At 55.0% G+C, this 17,735-nt stretch overlaps 2 protein-coding genes across 4 annotated transcripts in view; both read right to left on the bottom strand.

Annotated features, from left to right (window-relative positions):
- TMEM63A (transmembrane protein 63A) overlaps positions 1-12,441 on the bottom strand; it is a 43,865-nt gene extending 31,424 nt beyond the window's left edge. Inside the window, exons 1-5 of one of the 3 annotated variants that reach the window (XM_077168583.1) lie at positions 12,401-12,441; positions 6,795-6,994; positions 4,089-4,168; positions 2,244-2,307; positions 1,297-1,334 (exon numbers count right to left, since the gene is read on the bottom strand). In XM_077168583.1, the coding sequence (XP_077024698.1) occupies positions 1,297-1,334; positions 2,244-2,307; positions 4,089-4,168; positions 6,795-6,980 (368 nt within the window). In that variant the 5' untranslated portion in view covers positions 6,981-6,994; positions 12,401-12,441. Of the gene's footprint in view, positions 1-1,296; positions 1,335-2,243; positions 2,308-4,088; positions 4,169-6,794; positions 6,995-10,949; positions 10,972-11,096; positions 11,215-12,400 lie in introns of those variants that run through there. The other 2 variants (XM_077168582.1, XM_077168584.1) reach the window with 2 other exon arrangements.
- Positions 12,442-13,482: 1,041 nt separating this feature from the next.
- Positions 13,483-16,471, bottom strand: LOC143689526 (left-right determination factor 2-like). The gene is made up of 4 exons (XM_077167831.1): positions 16,222-16,471; positions 15,094-15,340; positions 14,621-14,860; positions 13,483-14,290 (listed from the first exon to the last, which is right to left on the bottom strand). The coding sequence occupies exons 1-4, from the start codon at positions 16,469-16,471 to the stop codon at positions 13,936-13,938; spliced, it is 1,092 nt and encodes a 363-aa protein (XP_077023946.1). The 3' UTR covers positions 13,483-13,935.
- Positions 16,472-17,735: the final 1,264 nt, after the last annotated feature.

Below are 17,735 nucleotides of genomic sequence, written 5' to 3'. Positions count from 1 at the left end.
TGCTGAAATGTTTTGACAGGTTTTGCCAGTTCCCTTGAGCAGGGTGAGTCAGAGTTTCTGCTTTTGCTGAGACTCTGGATCCAGGCTGAGAGGCGGCTCCCTCCTGTGATGGGGGCGGTGAGGGGACCTAAGCCTCAGCCAGCGGAGAGTGGCCCACCAGGGGACGGGAGCCTATTCCAGAGGCAGGCTCAAGGATGACCTAACAATCTGCTCTCATCAGTTCTTCTCTGTTTGAATCCTCGTGACAGAATTTTGGGGTAGGCATGGAAGAGCAGAGGTGACAAACCCACTCTCCCTCCACTGTCCCCTCTCTCCTGCTTCCTCCTGCTCCAGGCCAGAATTCACTGGCTTCCGCCACAGAAACTCTGCCTCCTGTCACCTCCCCTGGTAATAACTTTGCACCATCCTTGACCATTTATAACACTCTCTCGCACATATTAGTCCATTTGAATTAGGCAGAACAGGTATTATCCTTGGCTCCCTTTTACAGTTTGGGAAACTGAGTCACAGAGGGAGGGACTTACCTAATCTCATTTAACTATGAAGATGTTCCTTTCATATTTTAACACCTCTGAAATGGGGTGCACACTGTAATCAGTAGCCGATCATAGTTTAGTTGGCTGCGCTTTATCTTTCTTAGTGCTATCTATATTATTCTAATGTGCGTCTTATAATGATGGCATCGTGGAGTCGACGAGATACGGCGCCAGATGGCAGAGCCAGAGCTCCCGTGTCAGTGCTTCTCCTGCCATTCGACAGGTGATTGACCAGCTCTTTCTCACCAAGGACCTCTTTCAGGATTTCTCTCCACAGCCGTCAAGTTTTGAAGAAAAGAAAACTTCTAACCAAATGAGCTGAATGTACTAATTACTTCTCTGCTTTTCATTGACTCAAAGATATGTAAAACTGTCTAGCAGCCCTTCCACCCACATCTTATCAATGTTAGATAAACAGACCTAATTCCTACCCAAAGCATTTTGCCTTACTTGGCTTGGGTAGCATTATGAAAGATGAATATACGATTTCCACTGAATTTTTTAAACTAAATAAGGTTCGCTGCTACCCTGGATCCGACTGCACTTGGGAAGTCCTAAGCTATACACAGCAGGGACTGTGTCCCCCCAGCCCCGAAGCTCCACCCTAGAGGACCCCTGACCCCCACCCTGGGGCTGCCTGGGTGACCTTTACTCCCAGCCTCCTCATACCACTGAGAGCCAAACTGAGAAGTATCCAGGAGACACCAGGCCCCTCTTTACACCCAAACAGAGGCCCTGGCGCTGCCTGGGGCATACTCACTGCAGGCGAAATATTGCAGTCATCCAGGAGCAGCAGCCCTGCAAACAGAGACCCGGGATTAGCTTCCAACACCTGTGCCTTTAGGGGGTAGATGTCCTAACCCGTTTGACATTAAGTGACCATTTAACTTCCCGTTGTGCACAACGGAGCTACCATCCCCCCATCCGGAACATGACAGTGTCTGCCCCCAATCCATGGCCATGAGCACTATGCGCACGGGACTCTTGAGTCCACGCCTCAAGTCTCGGCAACTGTGGGACTAAACAAACTCCAGGGTTGAGTCACTAAATTTCAACCAAGCGCTGACGAAAGCTCAGGGCTGCCTGGAGAAACTGACGTGGGCTCTGTTTGATAGTTTCGAAACAAGTGAATGAATGTCGTTTCAAGCTTTTGCATTGGGCCGTACCCCGGAGTGGGCTTTAGAGAGGGAAAAGGACATTTATCGATGTTATTGTCTATCACATCTTTTGAACTGAATGCTCCCTAAAGCTGAGCTGTTACCCAGGTGGGAAAGACAAATATTTGTTCATCATTCATTCAATAGTTCCGAAGCACCTACTGGCTATCAGGTACTTGGGAACAGAGCCGGATAAGGCATGGTTTTGTCCACATTTGGCTCATAATCTAGCAGGGGAAACAAACAAGTCAATAATTAACTATAATCCAAAGTCGTAAATATGATAACACAGAGAAAGCAGAGACAGGTGCTGGGGGACACAGAGGACCCCGCAGCTGGCTCTGCCAATGAGTTCATAGATCCTGGGCAGCCAGCTACCACCCTCCTGATGGTATTTTCCAAGCTCGGGTGCCCATGTTGATACAGGGAAGTCCTTTCTCCAGCACTTGCCACTCAAGATCCAGAAGAGCAAGCTAGTGCCCTGCCCCCACAAACCGATGCTGTGGGTTCCCTCCCTGGCCACAACCAAAACCATCCCTTAAATACCAACCAGCTCGCTTTCAAATTCTTGTTGTCCAAAGGAGGAAGATGACAATCTCTGGAATCTGGACTCACTAGAGGTAAAAAAAAAAAAAGAGAGAGAGAGAGAGAGAACAAATTACAGATAATTCTAAAAATGAAATCTGAAGAGTGATGTCTGGTGTGCTGCTGCCTCTGGAGCACAAGAGCAGAGCTGCCAACCTTCAACGTCTAGGACAAAATATATCACTCTGCCAAAAGCATAGAGGAGGGCCATGGACCCTGTCCAGGAATGGTGTAAGGCTCAGTCCGAGCCGTGGGTGAATAAACGTGGACTTGGAGCATCTCTGTGTGCCTCGCCCTCCAACCTCAGAAGGGTGACCAGTCCACCTAAAGTCACTTCACAGTGCTTTCTGTTTATACTGTATTTCCTAATACATCAAATAAAACTTGGAATAGTACTGGGCTTCATCAAGTCCAAAACACCATTGGTTGTAAGGTATATAATTATTTTATGAACCACCAAGAAAGAAAAAATGTCACCTATAAAACTATGACCGCCATTGATAAGATACATCCTGATTTCAGAAATGTGAAAACGTACGGTTTAGAGTTGATGAATTATAGCATTTAAAATTATGGCATTTTAATCAAATCCTTTCTTCTGAGAACCCCTTAAAAACATCCCATGCACTGCAAGCTGGAGGTATTTGCAATAGGTGAATTTTTGCTTTCCTCTACTTTCCTATTTGTGACCCCAGTAGCCCACTACTGATGACATAAAACACAATGAAATTTAACTTCCAAAGCATTTAAGACACACGATCTCATCTGAACTTCCCCGTAACCCTGTGGGGAAGAGAAGGCAAAAGGAAATAAACCCTAAGAGGCTTGCAAGCTTGACTAAGATCACAAGCCAGAAAAGTGCAGAGGTCTCATGATTGCCAAGAGCTCTTTTCTATTATAGGGGCTGCTTCTTTTCAGGGTGAATATGCTGCAAAAGCATGATTTCCCAGAAGGTCCTGGCTGCAAACAGCCTCAGGTTGCAACACTACAGAAGCAAGAGGCTTTCTGAAATGCCAGGGCTGGGATCGGAGAAGGAAGGCGCATTTACACACTTTCCTCCCCTTCCCGCTACACACCCCATTTCACCACCGACACGGGCTTCCTGTCAAGAGCTGAGGGTCGGCCCAGGTGAGCCCTGGAGAGGCCTGGGCTGCCCTCTGCTTTCCCCACCTGCTTCCCATCACGGCATCTGACACAAGATCCCAGGGTGTGCACAGCCAGCTGGAGCTAGAGATTCCTGCCGTACAGATCTATAATTCATTTCCACGCTTCTGGTGAGGCGAGCAGAGAGCAGCAGAGTCCAAGATGAAATGGGAAGGACACAATATCGACCCAGGAAGCCTGTGCCTTGTCCCAGACTCGCCTGAAGTGGCAGACTCAGAGCTTTACTATGCTCCTTAATTAACCTCAAAGTTAGTTAATTTCAGCGACTTCACCAGCCTCTGACATCCAGCTACAAACGGGGAGAGGCAGGTGCAGACACCAGCTTTGCAAGGAAGAGGTCCCACAGCTTTTTTTTTTTAACGTGGGCAGGCACCAGGAATCGAACCCGGGTCTCTGGCATGGCAGGCAAGAACTCTGCCTGCTGAGCCACCATGGCCCACCCGCCCCACAGCTTTTTAAACAGCAACGGGCAGAGCTACTTCCTCCTTAGCCCACTCCCACCTCCCCGCAAATCTCTACCCACCTGGTAGGCAGCCAGGTGGAAGGCAGCGACGGTCGGCCCTGAAGCTAGTACCCAGGCATGCTCAGCCCACACGTCCCCACCCCTGTAACACACACACACACAAAAGCACTGCGTCTTTTTTACCTGTTTGCTTCTGACACCAGAGCAATGCGGCCATAATCCCAGAATTTTCTTCTAATGACGGAAAACACCAATATTAAAAGCTAAAAGTAGAAAAGAAAAAAGAAAATCACATTGGGTGGCTTCTAACTAGAAGTGGCAGTGGTCATAGGGGCATAGGGGCCCACCTGCTTAGAATCAGTCCGGGCAGAGTGCCTTGAGCCACACAGGCCAAAGCCCTCGTTGTAGGTGGGAGGCAGTCCTGCCCAGAGGGGGCACCGAACCGCCCCAGGCCAACGCCTGGCTCTGCAGCTCCTTCACGTGGGCCTGTGTCAGGACAGTCTGCCAGTGCTGACACTAAACCTGTCTGCGCCACGCCAGCACACCAGCCCTGCCCTTTCCTTCCTTGGCAGGTGCTGTCAGCAGCCACGACCTACCTCAGTCCTGACCCGCCTTCAGCTGCCCCTGAGCAAGAAGGCAAGGCGTTCCTCACAGCAGCCCTGGGGACCAGCTGCCTTCTTCACCTTGCATAGAATTTCGTTTTAAATTACAGTACCAAGGTAGTAGGCCCTCCCCAGGCTGAGTTAGAAGTGCTCAGATATTTAATTTGCATTTGGACCTCATGAAGGCAAGTCCTGTGGGTCTGGACCCAGAACACATGGACAGCGGGGGCCCGGGGCGGGGGGGCAGGGAAGGCCCCAGAGGCGTGCCTAACCACATGACAGGCTGGACTGGAGGTCTTTTAGCTCTCAAAATCTGTAAATCCTGGAATGTGTCCCCACTCCCTCCACGTCCACCTTGCAGGTTCTCTGACCTGTTCCTTCCTCTCTCCCGTCTCTACAAGGGCTCTCTCCCTCTGCCATTCAGGGAGGTAGAGAGATACTTTTTAATTGATACTAGATTGCATATCCCCTGCCTGCCTTGGTCAGAAACTGGAATTTTAAACATGGGGCTATTTTCACTGAAGGGAACCCAGTGGGCCTGGACTCCAGTGGCACTGAGTTCCTGCAAGAATTTCTCAAGGCGAATCAGGAAGCTGGTGATAAATTTTCAAAGGCAGGTGAGTCAGGCTGTGGGATGAACACTAAGGCTGCTCAACAAGCGCCTGCCATCCTTCCCCCAGCTGCTGCTCTCTCGGCATGGGCAGTACGGATATTTCCTCTACGCCCATGTTTCCCAGGCCGCTCTGGCTCTCATGTGCTTCCTTATCCCACAACTTCCTGCTATGAAAATCTGCTCGCCTTTTTAGAGCAATGAGATGTTCTCAAATTGATTGTGGTGATGAATGCACAACTCTGTGATTATACTGAGAGCCACTGATGGTACTCTTTGGGTGGATTGTAGGCTCTGTGAAAATATCTGTTTAAAAAGAAAAAAAAATCCTGCCCCCCCCCCACCACCACCACCACCACGCACTTCTCTGGAGAGCGAAGGATCCCCTCTCAGATATTCCAGCCACAGGCACCCCGGCCTGCCCGGCACACTGCCCATTCCTCCCCCTCGACTCTACACCTTTGCCCAAATGCTCCCCACACTGAAGGTGCTGGATGGCAGCTCAGGGGCCACTTGCTCCACTGATCCCACGGACTCCCAAATCCATCAGCACACCGCTGCCTGCTCCTCCCTCCACCGACACAGGCAAACAGGAGAGTGTTCTCAACCTACAGTGGGCTTTGGTGCCAATAAAACTTCATACTTAGCCCAACTTCCGGGAGAGCAGCGCGGGAGGCACACCGTTCCCCATATCAACCCACAAAGGACAAACACTGAAGCAAACCTCTGATGCAACAATTTAGACCTTACGCTAGAGAGCAAAAAATGGGACGAAAAGAGGAGAGCTCCCCCCCACCGCCTCATTTCATCTGAACACTGTTGGTGCCAACAAGCTTGAATTTGATGCCCTCCCTTCCTACCACCCAGAGCCTGGGGCCCTCACACTGCCCTGAACACCCCACCCTCCCAGCGCCCCACCCAAGCAGTCCAAGGGTATCCACTCTCTCTGCCCCCCACATTTACCCCGTTCACTTGGGTGGTCTCTGCTACCCATGAGGAGAAGGCATAGGAGGGACTGGCCATCCATGGGCATTTGTAAAAAGAAGATGAAGCTTAACCCCAGCCAATCTCAACTAGCCAATGTTCAATCAGTGAAAGGAAGGAAAGGGGCACGCTGGGATCCAGAAGAGATCCTTGTAAACAAGGGGTCTGTGTTAGAGGAAGACTGCCGGCTGAGGGCCTGCTCTGAAAAGGTATGCCTTTCACAGTTTCCTCTTTTCTCCACTTCTGGTTTTCTCTGATTCTCTAAAAGCCGCAAGGATCTCAGTGGGGAAGGTGGAGAACTGCAACCACTCTATTTCTAGACCAGACTCTGCAGTCACATCTCTCTTCCAGGTAACACTGACCTTCCCCAAGGCCCTTCAAGGCATGATAGGCTGGTTACTCCCTAGAAATGATCATAACCCAAGGAACAGCTATGTGTGTTCTTTACATACATTGCTGCATATTATTTTCTCCAAAACTCTCTGAGGCAGGAACTATTCTCTTCATTCTACAGACTAGAAAAATGGGGTTCGAAGAAGCTATGTGACACGCACAAGGCCACACAGCTGATAAGAAGCAGACTTGGAATCTAGACTCAGGTATGTCAGACACCTCCCCTGAGGCGTCTCAGCAAGCCCTGGGCAGGGAAATTACACAAATCACGGGAGGGCCCGTGGCTCAGGAGGGGCTCACCAGGAAGCAGGTGGCATCTATGAGCAGGACGGTGGGGACGCCGCCGAAACTGATGCCCTGGAGCACGGTGCTGTTTTTGGCTGAGTTGTAACAATAGGAGTCATTCGGCCGGTTCCCGATGCCCAGCCGCTCCTGGGTGGCCAGCGTCCGCGACTGCCACAGCTCCGGGAACGTGGAGGCGCTCATTGCGCCCGTTCTCTCTGCAGAGCGAGACGAGACAGGGGTCTGGCTCAGGCTCCCCCATCGTCCCCAGCCAGCCTTGACAGAGCGACAGGCGGGGCGCAGCGGGGGAATCGGGGAGAGCTGGACACTGGCCGCCCCCTGCGTGCCTGGCAGTGTCCGCAGAGAATAGCTGCATTGTGGGACAGTCCGGGGGTCATATGGTTGGGGATGGGCTCAGCCAGCACCCAGCCGGCAGACTCCCCAGACGGGGGTGAGGGAGAAGACAGGGAGGGGCAAGAGCTGCTGCCACTCCCTGTAAGCAGTGCCGAAGTTCTTCTAGCATCAAGAACATAATTCCTGTGGGAGCCCCTGGAGATCTAGAGTAGAGTAGAGGCAGGAGGGTGGAGGGTGGCACGGAAGAGGAAAACAGTGGAGTCAGCAAATGAGAAGAAGGGAATGAACATCCAAATATGCAACACCTGTGGGCCATGTGGGCCTCAGACAGGACCTTGCTCCCCCTCTTCACTGAATGTCGGAGCAGGGACCTCAGAGTTGGGGCCCTTGGACACACCTGGAAACTGAGGCTCAAAAACTCAATAGCTTGCCCCAAGATTACAGAGCTGGTCGGGGCAGAATTGGGTCTCAAATGCAGCCTCCTGACTCCTGGAGGCCAGTTTTTCTTTTGCTATATCACACTCCCTCTCCTGTCAACGCACAGAAACAAGTGTTAGCTCATTGAGAGATTAAAGGCAGCAGAGGAAGAGACACCCAGAAAAGAGGAGACGTGGGAATGAGAAGGCAGAGGAGAAGGTAAAGAGGGTGCAGACGAGGGCAGGGAGGAGGAGGGGATCTCAGGGCCCCTAGCTCATGCACTATGCCCCCCACCCCCAGCTCCACTGTGCACCTTCCCCGTCACTCCCAGGTGCCTTCCTCTAGCAGGGAGGCCCAGCTTTTCCAAAGCAAATACCCACTCTAGGTGGGGTTCTGAACTTTCCTTTCTGAGGTTCCCGGCACTTCCTGTGAAACTAATGGAAACCTCCAGTGTTTGTCTCCAACACCAAAGTCCTGGGAGTTAGTGCCCAAGTTCCGGCCAGTTTTTCACAGTGTTTGTGGCTATTTGTCCCAAGGGACAGTGAGTCATGGCGGGGTACCTCTGCTAGGTCTAGTCCTTCTACCTGTTATGACAGAAAAACCTTGCATACAAGAAGAAAAGGTACAGACAGTCCCAACAGATGTTTAGTCTACTTGCGGTAGTTGGGGGGAGACGGTTTCCAATTCTGACCCCTGGGAATGCTGTGCTAGAGACAATCATGGAAGAAAGAAGAAAGAAGGAGAAGAGGAGGCGGAGGAAGAAGAAGAAAATACTTAATAAGTACAAGAAGAGGGGTGGTTGGCAGGTTCAAGGCATGGAGGATTCCCCAGAATTTCCCCACTTCCCCATGCCCACGAGACCCTTGGGAGGTTGCGGTGTTGGGCCCAGAACCACGGAGTTGGCGGCTTAGACCAGAGTCATGACAGCTTCCTTTGGGAAACAGATGGCCTTGACTCCTTCCTTTAAACGCCGCCCAGTGACACCGACCATCCCCCCACAGAATACCCAAGCCTGGTGCTGCAAGGCTGGTGTTCCCACCTTATCCCCACACTCAGCAGGGGCGGAAGGACATAGAGGAGGCCTGGGAAGAGGTCCTCAGTTGGAACTGTCTCTGGCAAAGTCTGCCTTCCAGGCTGCTGGCGGTCAGGCCTCAGGCCTCGGCCTCCTGCTCACTTCCTGCAGGCCTTTTCTGGCCAGTGTCAGGGGCACCTGCCCTCGCAGACTCCCCTGGAGGGAGGCAGATGCCCAGAGTCACATAGGAGCTGCCTTTTCCGGTTTAGGGTACTAGCCTCAAATTCTCAGGTACCTTCCCCCCAAGCACTCAAACCTGCCCAAAATGTTGAACTCAGATGTTTACAAGGAGCTTTGGGTTCTGCCCAGCGGGCTCCCTGCAGCCCTGGCTCTCTCCCCAGACCCCAAAACGGCTTCCCCAACCATGTGCTGTGCCCCTCTCTCCCTATTCAGCACCTCTCCCCGCCTCAGCCTTTCCCCGCTCTTGAGGGCTTAAGGTCCTGCTGGGGCCAGGAAAGTGGTCCTCTCTATTTACCCTTCCTACATGGAAGCATCAAGACCATGGGCTTCAGGCAAGACCCTGAGCCAAAGATGGCATTTGGACCCACAGGGCTCTGCCACCCAGGAGGCTCCCCAAGGTCCCTCAAGGGCCAGAACCAGGAAGAAGGAACAGAGAAGCATAAACAAGGAGAGTTGAAAAGTGAAGTGGAAGGAAAGCCCTCCCCACTAAATGCTCCCAGAGGCAGCAGTATCCCTGGGAAGGGGACGCGGTGGGCCGGCCCTCGCTGGCCAGGGCTGTTTTATGCTGCGTTTAGAAGAGCAGAGGCCCCAGCCACAACTCCTTCTCCCCCTTCAGCCCTGTCGCAGCCTCTAAACCATTCTCCTCTTGCCAAACAGACTCCCACAGGCAGTATTACCAAGTTTGATAAGAGGAACTCAGCACCATCAGCCAGCAAATCCTGCCAGCCTGGGGGGCCGGGCAGACTTGGCCTCGGGGCAATACTGGCCACCTTTCCTCCAAGAGGGGCGCCCAAGTAGGGCCAGTGCTGGGGACCTGAGGTCTCTTTCGGGGTATTGCTGGCTTTTAGAAGAAGGTCCCATACAAATTCAGAGTATTCTACTATCACCAAATCTGCCAACTGTGTTAAGATGGTAACAAGACGAGAAGCAGCTCCAGCCTTTCTGCCACAGGAGATAATCTGAACTTCCAGAGGCAGAAGTTTGCACGGTAAACAGATCTTCTCCTTAAGCACCACCAATCAGACCCAGGAACCCACCGACACCCTTGGCCAAAACGGGAGGCAGGGTGGTGTAGGGGCTACGAGCAGGCTCTGGAGTTATGATCCTGGCACCAAGTAGCTTAGACAAGTTGCCTAAACACTGCCTCAGCTTCCTTCTCCATAAAATGGGGGTGATAGTGCTGCATCTCTTATAAAGCTGCTGGGAGGCATAAACCTGAGGCATCGCCAGGACCCCTAGTGAGCGTTGAGAAGCTGTTTGCTTTTATGTTAAGTCACCCCTCCAGGTTATGAGGAACACAACAGCTGGCCCCTGCTAGAGCCCAGTGGCCACCCAGGATAAAGCCCTGGCTTCTGCTTACACCCACCTTAAAGCAGAAGCAGGCTCAGAGGAGTGAGGGAAGGCAGTGGCAGGGCAGGTGAAGCAGTCGTCACTAAGGGTCCTTTCTCCACTAAGGGATGGCCTAGAGTCTATCTTATTCCTGCCCAGGAAGCATCCATGACCCTGCCAGTCAGGGGCTCTGAGAGTCCTCCCCCTGCCCATGTCTCCCAGAGCCCCTTGGGCCCACCAGGTGGTGGGTGAGGGAAGGGAGACCACACAGGTGAGCGCCATCCACTGGCTTATCTTCAACCCTCTACAATCTAGAGGCTGAACACAGCCACAGAGCTTCAGGGCTGGAGGGAAGCTTGGCAGTCACCTGGACTGCTAGTAGTGACACCCTTAGGCCACTCAGGGTCTCAGGTAGCCAGTCTTATCAGATCCTGGAACCTCAGCGGATTGGGTTTCTGTGCAGGGCTCTCCTCCCTCCCTCTCCTCCCCCAAGTTCCCCTCCACCAGGGCTGCAAGGCGTCACCGAGGCACAGCCCCAAGGCGGTCCCATCTCCCCGGAGGCAGAGGCAGAGGCCTTCTTCTGCCCTTCCCCAGGCCTGCCTCCCAGATAAGTCAAGAGAGAAAAGTCTCATGGCTGAGCTGCTGGCTAGGCTGGAAGGTGCGACTCCCACCCGACAAATCCCCAAAGGAAGGGGTGGGGAAGAGGGAGGATCAGGTGCGAGCGCGAAAAGCTAAGGCCTGGGAGAGGGACGCCCGGAAAAGCTGAAGGGAAGTGTGGCGCGAGGTCCCGAGGCCCCGGACGGCTGCTCCTCCCTCCTCACATCCTTTGCAGTCCCTCCGGCGTGGCCGGACACCATATTCCGGAACCGGACGCTGGATGTGAGATCCTGGCGCGGACTTCGCTCCTGCACGTCCCAGGAAAAGTGGAGGGCGGCAGTCCCCTCCTCAGCGCCCCCTGCCCGCCTTACCTGAGGCGACGGCGGCGGCCCGTCCCGGCTGGCGCGCCCGGGGGACTGTCTGGCCCCACCTGGCCGGGCGGGGCCGCGTCCCGGCCACTTAAAAGTGACAGTGAAACTTCCAGCTCCTTCGGCGCATGCGCGGAGCCTGTCCTGCCCGATTTGGAGCTGCACCCGCGCCTGCCCGAGGCCGCCAACTGCGCCCAGTGGATGCTCCACGCCCGCCCCGGCTGGCCCCAGGGTCAGCGCTCAGCCCGCCCACGATCCTTCCCAGCGGTCCGAAAGCCCCGGCCCGGCCACCGTGACGCCTGTCATCCACTCGCGCCTAGTCCCCATTCCCGGGACTCGGCGAGGTGCGGAAACCCCCGCCCAGCGCCGGGTGGTCGCGGCCGCGGAGCGCGCATTGAGAGATCGCCAGCTAACTGTCCTTATGCCTGTGGGAATTGAACCTCCTGGAAGAATTCACAAGCCCCCAAACACAGGATGTGTGGGAGTGGGAGACTGGGGGACAAAAGCGGGATTCGGCCGGCACGGGGTCCCGAGGCAGGACGCGGCCACCCGCGGTGCCAAAGGTCCCGACCGCGAGGCGGGACCCTGAAATCACCCGGGCCCTGGGACCGCCATACCCGGGGTATGGCGCCATACCCGTACTCCCTGGGACCCTCGATGGTCAGCCCTAGCGGCCTCCTGGGGCCAGGCCTGATATTACCCGCACTGGGGCCTCCTTGCTTCCCCCCCGGCCCTGGTCTGGCTTGCTGAGCGCACAGGCTGACGACCGAGGCGTTTGCAATCAAAGAGCGGCCTCCGCAGCTAGACCGAGGGCATGTGCCTGGCGGCACCACCGCGCCTGACACCGGGGTATGCACTAAGCAGGACGCAGGACAGGGTTGAGTCAGGGCCGCACATCCTGGGAAGAGAGCACAGGGACTGGCTGCTGCAAACTGCCCCATCTCTGCAGGCCTCAATTGGCTTATCTGTGAAATGAAGGCATTAGATCAAAACTTCCTCTCAGGTCTTTTTAGCACTAAAAATCTCTAAAATTCAGCTCTCACTCCACACAGCTTCTCAGGTTCTCTGACATGGCTCTCACCTCTCTTCCATTTCTTTCATTGCAATGATTATAATAATAGCCTCTTCTTCTCCCTGTCCCTGGTTCTAGCACCGGCCTGTGGCTGAGTGCCTCCTCCTGCCTCTTCTGACAGTTCTTTTCCGTCCCATCTGGCATCTTCCTCTCCCTGCACACCCAATCATTAGCCATTTCCCAGTTTGCCTTCTGCCCCCTCTGCTCTTAGCTCTTGTCCCTCTGTCCACCCTACCTGGCCATCTCTCCTCTCCTGCTTTGTCCCGCCTGCTGCCAAGTTCCTCACCCCTGACCTCCTGACCGGCCCTCCCCTGGGAGGCAGTTCCTGGGCGTGGACTTCCACTGGCTCCTCCAATCCCCATGGCCACTCTTCCTCCCACACCCCTACCCTGGCTGCCCACTCCGTCCTCCTTCCCCTGCCACAGTTAATGGTGCCCCCACCTGTCTGGTCTGTGCTGTGGGGTCCGGGGAAGTACGGGGTTCTGCCCCTCAGTGATTAGAAAGATAGAGCCATTGAGAAAAAAAAGTAGAGGAACATTAAAATCCTTGATTCCGTAAAGGGAAGGAATTTCTAAATATGACCTTCAATAAGGTCAAGTTTATTTCAAAATCAGGAGAAGGCTAAAGTGGATCAGAATGTAAGGTGAGATAACCCCAGTCCACAGTGCTTGCTAAGTGTCAGGCAATGTGTGGAGAGCTTGTGTAAACACTATTTCCTTAATCCCCCAGTAAAAGTATGTGAGTTGGGTTGTCCCTATTTGATAGGAAAGGAAATAGAGGCTTGGAGATAAGTGAATTTATCCCTAGTAAGAGCAGCCTGACTGTGAAGGAAGCCAGGATGTCTGTGCCCCAGGCTAGGATCCTGAACCCATGTCATGCCTTAAAAGCACTTTTATTCTTGGCATTCTAAAATCTTATATACAACCTTTTGGACATTGCTTCCTCCACCTGACCCAAAATCTCATCGTAATGACTACATAATGACTACATTCTTATATTACTGATAATGATACTGATCATAAATTTTTTTTGTTTAGTTTTTGATGCAAGTAGAATCAAAATAAGCCCACTTGCTGTGTCCAGAAAGTCAAAATGTCAACAACAAAAAAATTTCTGCCTGGATTCTGATAGAATCGGCACCACAGAAACTAGAATATAAATACATTTCAATCCTCACTTCCTCTGTTACTTAACCAAGACCTTGGCGCAGTAATTTCCAGCTTTCCAATCAAATTCATGTATTCCTTGTAGAACTTTCTGCTTCCTTCTTATAATTTGCAGGGTTCTGGGTAAAATTCAGACATGCAAGATGACCGTGCATCCTTATTTTATTTGTTTCTTATACAGCGCCCTTATAGTCTGAGTTAGGGGTATGTCTTAGGGCCAGAGTGAAGGCTGAATCTCCCCACCCCCACTACCCCCAGAACAGGCAAACAATGATGAGTTGGGTTTTCTGCCTTCTGTTGCAGTTTCTGCTAATATAAGTGCTTAAGAAACAGTGCAGTAAATAATATTAAGTCAGAGAAGACTGAGAAGGTGCCACCCATTGGCCAGAGTCTTATTCCTGAAAACAAAAACTGGAGGGGACCTGGCTGTTCAGAGGAAACAAATCCAGAGGTCCCATCAGAATTGTGGTCTTCTGGTGGACCTAACAGATCTTCGTAGAGAGCACAGAACTACCATTAGCTGTCCAGTAGTCCTCGTCTCTCCTCAGGCCCTGGGACAGATCTGAGGTGCACAAAGCAAATCCCGCAGCAGCAACACTGGCGCCTAGGATTCCAGCCTCCGTGGCACTGGAGCCCCGTCTGAGGCACAGCTGCACTTCTGCACCCGCATGTTGGGCAGGCTGACCACCTGGGGCCTGGCTCTGTCTCCTTCCTTGACGGCAACGATCACGGGCAGTGAGGCCATCTCCGAGGCGATGCACTGCCGCGGCCCCAGAAACGGCCACTTGAAGGTCACGGACTCCTGGGGCTGCTGGCAGGGGCCCACACACTCATAGGTCAGGAAGCCCGGGGGCTCCAGGACCCAGTTCTGGGCCCACCTCAGCCCCTGCAGGTCGATGTACATCTCCTGGCGGCAGCAGCGGGTCACCGGTGCCCCAGGGTCGCAGTCACCCTGGGCCCTGTGGGGCAGGAGAGGCAGGGTCAGAAGTCAGCTAGGAGGGTGGGAGTGAGGAGGCAGGGGGCTTAGCGGGCATCTGGAAGGGACACTATGGTCCATCCCTCAGGATGTTCAGAAAGCTGGATATTTGTGATAAAGGCTGAATGAACAAATGTATCCGGAACATAAGCAATAATGATGTTTATGGAGGGCCTCCTAGGCCATGATGTAGGAATTTTATGTGTTGTCTAGTCATCATGAGCACAGCAGTCTGAAAGCAGGGCCCGGTTCCAGGACGGGGTGGGCGCCCCACGTCAGGAGCCCCACCCATCAGCTCGCCGCCAGCACCCACCCGTAGTCCTTCAGGTCCAGGGCGAGCAGCTCCAGCTGGGGCTCGCGCTGCCCGCCCGCCGCCGCCTGCCAGGCGAAGCGCACCAGCTGGTGGGCGCGCGAGGCCGCAGGGCCCAGCTGCCCCCTCTGCACCGACACCTGCAGCAGCAGCGGCTGCCGCGGGCGGCCCAGCTGCTGCCAGAAGGCCACCGCCTCGGTCACGTCGAAGGCCTGCCAGCCGCTCTCGTGGATGGACACCAGCCTAGGACGCAGAGACAGAGGCCGCGGTGAGCCGCGGGGCTGGGAACGCGTGGTCGGGACCGCGGGTCCGGGAGGGGCGTCTCCCTGCCTCTCCTTCTGGGGTGACTCCGTCGGAACCCCGCCCCCTCCCCTCCCCACCGCCCCGGTCCCCACCCAGCGGCCCCCAAGCCCCGCCCCGCCTCTCCTTTTGGGGTGTCCCCGTCGGAACCCCGCCCCCCTCCCTCCCCTCCCCACCTGGAGTCCACGAGGGAGGTGCGGTTGGAGCCGTCGTCGCGGACGCGCAGCCACTCGACCGAGACGCGGGCCTGGGAGCCGCGCGGGAATTGCCGCTCGTGCCTGCGGAGCGCGGCCCTGGGGACCGGCTCCTGGAAGAGGCGCAATACCGCCTGCACCAACTCACTGCCCGGCGGCAGCCGCTGCTCCAGGCCGAACACCAGCAGGTGCGTGGAGGCCTCGGACGCCAGGACCCTGCCGGCCACCTCTGCGGACACGAGCAGCGTCAGCAGGGCTCTCGGGCGCCCGGGGAGCTGGCACCGTGGACGCTGGCAGGGCGCCCAGTTTCGCAGCCAGACCAGGCCACGTTGGGGGAAACCAGCCCCTGTTCTGCTTCCCTGGGCCAGACCCAGGCACCTCAAATTCCCCTGGTGTCTGGGGCGCTGACTAGTGTAGCAGTCTCCACTCTCAGCAGTGGGGGGAGCGCTGGGACCCCGAGCCAACAAAATGGGCTCAGATGTTGGGACCAGAATGCTCACCTCTGGGCACCTGGCCTGGCTGTGGGGCCTGGCCTTGGGGCTAGCTCTGGACATGGAGAAGGTGAGAGGCTGCTGGAGCCCCCACCTGACAGCTCATTAACCCAGGATTATACTTCAGTCTGTATCAATTACTCTTCTGTCCACAATGGCTCATTAGTGTTCCCGATACCAAGAGATAGCTAAGGCATGGTGGAAGCAAATTTGAGGTGAGCAGACAGGTTCAGAAATGATTTAAATGCTCTGCTCAAGGCCGGGTGACCAGCTCTGAAAATGGAGCCCCAGGAGTCCTGAGGCTACCATGGGGTCTGAGGCTGGGTGGGGGCCTTGCCACAGCCCCCACTCCTGATGGGTCTGCTTGCTCTTTTCAGCCTCCTCTTTTCAACCCCGCCTTGGCTTTGCCGGCAGTCTGGCCTGACACACCTCTGTGTACAGCCAGAGGCCGGGGCCCGAGGCCCAGCCCTGCCACAGGGCCTGGGACCCCAGCCAGCCTCTCCCAGAGCCCCAGCCAGGGTCCCTTTCACACCCCAGAGCCAGCACAACCTGGCTCAGACCCCCTCCATCTTCCACCCCCCTCTCCAGGACCAAGGCATAGCAGGGAGGGAGGTCTCACCTCGGAATTTCTGGCTGAACCTCTTCCCACGGGAGTGGACCCCGTGGCTGCGCTGCAGCAGGGCCACGTACTGGGCCCTCACCTGGTCAGGGATGACCAGCTCCTCTGCTTCGGCCTTGGCCAGCACCGGCGCGGTGCTGAGCTGTAGCTGCTGCAGCAGGCGGCTCAGGACCTGCTCCTCGGTCAGGGCCGCCCCAGGGCCGGCCAGGGGCAGTACCCAGAGGGCCCAGCACAGCCACAGGAGCCGCATGCTGACCTCGGCCTGGGAGGCACCGGCGAGGGGCTTTGGTCCAGCTGGGTGTGCAGAGAACCGGGGTTGGGCCAAATTTATAGGCGCCCTGGGCCGGGCCTGCGGGGGGGCAGGAGAGGGAGGTCACACCCCTCTGACCTCCTGGGAGCTCATCAGCCAGACAGGCCCGGGGTCCCGAGGAGAAGGCTGTGTGTGAAGGGCACACAGGGCTGTATGGACGCCACACAGGCCTAGGGCCACTGGCCGCTGCTGTTTGGCTTGGGGTAACTGACCAGTTAAATTTAAAAGCTGGTTTACTAGTAGAGGTGAATGGAGGGTTCTTTCCCCCTCCTCCCCCACTCCCCATAGTCGCAGAGCTGAGTGAGTTCCAGTGTGTGCCCACAGTCCTGTTTTTGCTGGAACCAAACCCTCGGCAGTAGCGGTCACCACCCAACTTCTGAGGGAAAATCCTGCTCATAGCCTGAGTGTCTGGGGCCAGAGCTGAAAAGGCTCCTGGGGGACCTGAGAGCCTGATCAGATGGGCCATTGCTGGGAAACCCAGCGCTTCCCCTGTTCTGGAGTGACTTTTCCTAGGCAAAGAGCCAGGGAACGTTTAATACCAGTGGTGTTTTTGCCCGATCAGGAGTCCACCCTCTCATCTTCCCTGCTGTGCAGAGATGCAGGTTTTAAAAGTGAAAGGACCATCCAGTCCACCCCTCCCCCAATTTTTGAAGCAAGAAAACTGAGACTCAAGGAAGTAACTACTTTTCAAGCCTTCCTGAATGTGGATTTGGGGCTGGTTGAAGAGCTCTGCTGGAGAAATAAAATAATTGGGCAATCAGCCAAATGTAGGATTGCCAGATGTAATACAGCACACAATATCTAGGATATACTTACGCTAAAAAAATTTTTCGTCGATTATCTGAAATTCAAATTTAACTGGGAGTTCTATAATTTATGTGCTAAATCTGGGAACCCTAGCCAGGGTCCAAAGGAAGAACGCGAATGTGGATTGGGAGGTGTTTTTTACAATGGGCTGATTAGTGGTCGGCGGAGAAGGCAGTTTGCATCCTTTGTCATGCAGAGGAAGGAGCCGGCCTCCCCCACCCCCGCCTCCAGGGATGTGGCGGTCAGTCTGGCTCCAGGGCCTTGCAGGGGCAGGTGGGATCTGGCAGAGATGGCAGTGTGGCCCCAGGGCCAGTTATTCTGGCAGGGGGACAAGAGGGGCCAATGCCCTGCCTGAGGTCCACTGGGAACCCGCTCTTGGCCTAGACAGGAGAGGCCG

This window comes from Tamandua tetradactyla, chromosome 7 (assembly GCF_023851605.1).
Source record: "Tamandua tetradactyla isolate mTamTet1 chromosome 7, mTamTet1.pri, whole genome shotgun sequence".
Lineage (NCBI taxonomy): Eukaryota > Metazoa > Chordata > Mammalia > Pilosa > Myrmecophagidae > Tamandua > Tamandua tetradactyla.
This window is presented reverse-complemented; position numbering and strand designations above follow the sequence as displayed.

Bases quoted from the DNA above. Each gene is read 5' to 3' on its own strand.
- LOC143689526 (XM_077167831.1), bottom strand. From the start codon at position 16,471: ATGCGGCTCCTGTGGCTGTGCTGGGCCCTCTGGGTACTGCCCCTGGCC. The intron at 15,341-16,221 runs GTGAGACCTCCC...TCGTGTCCGCAG, and splicing joins GTTCAGCCAGAAATTCCGAG to AGGTGGCCGGCAGGGTCCTG. The intron at 14,861-15,093 runs GTGGGGAGGGGA...TCTGCGTCCTAG, and splicing joins ACCTCCCTCGTGGACTCCAG to GCTGGTGTCCATCCACGAGA.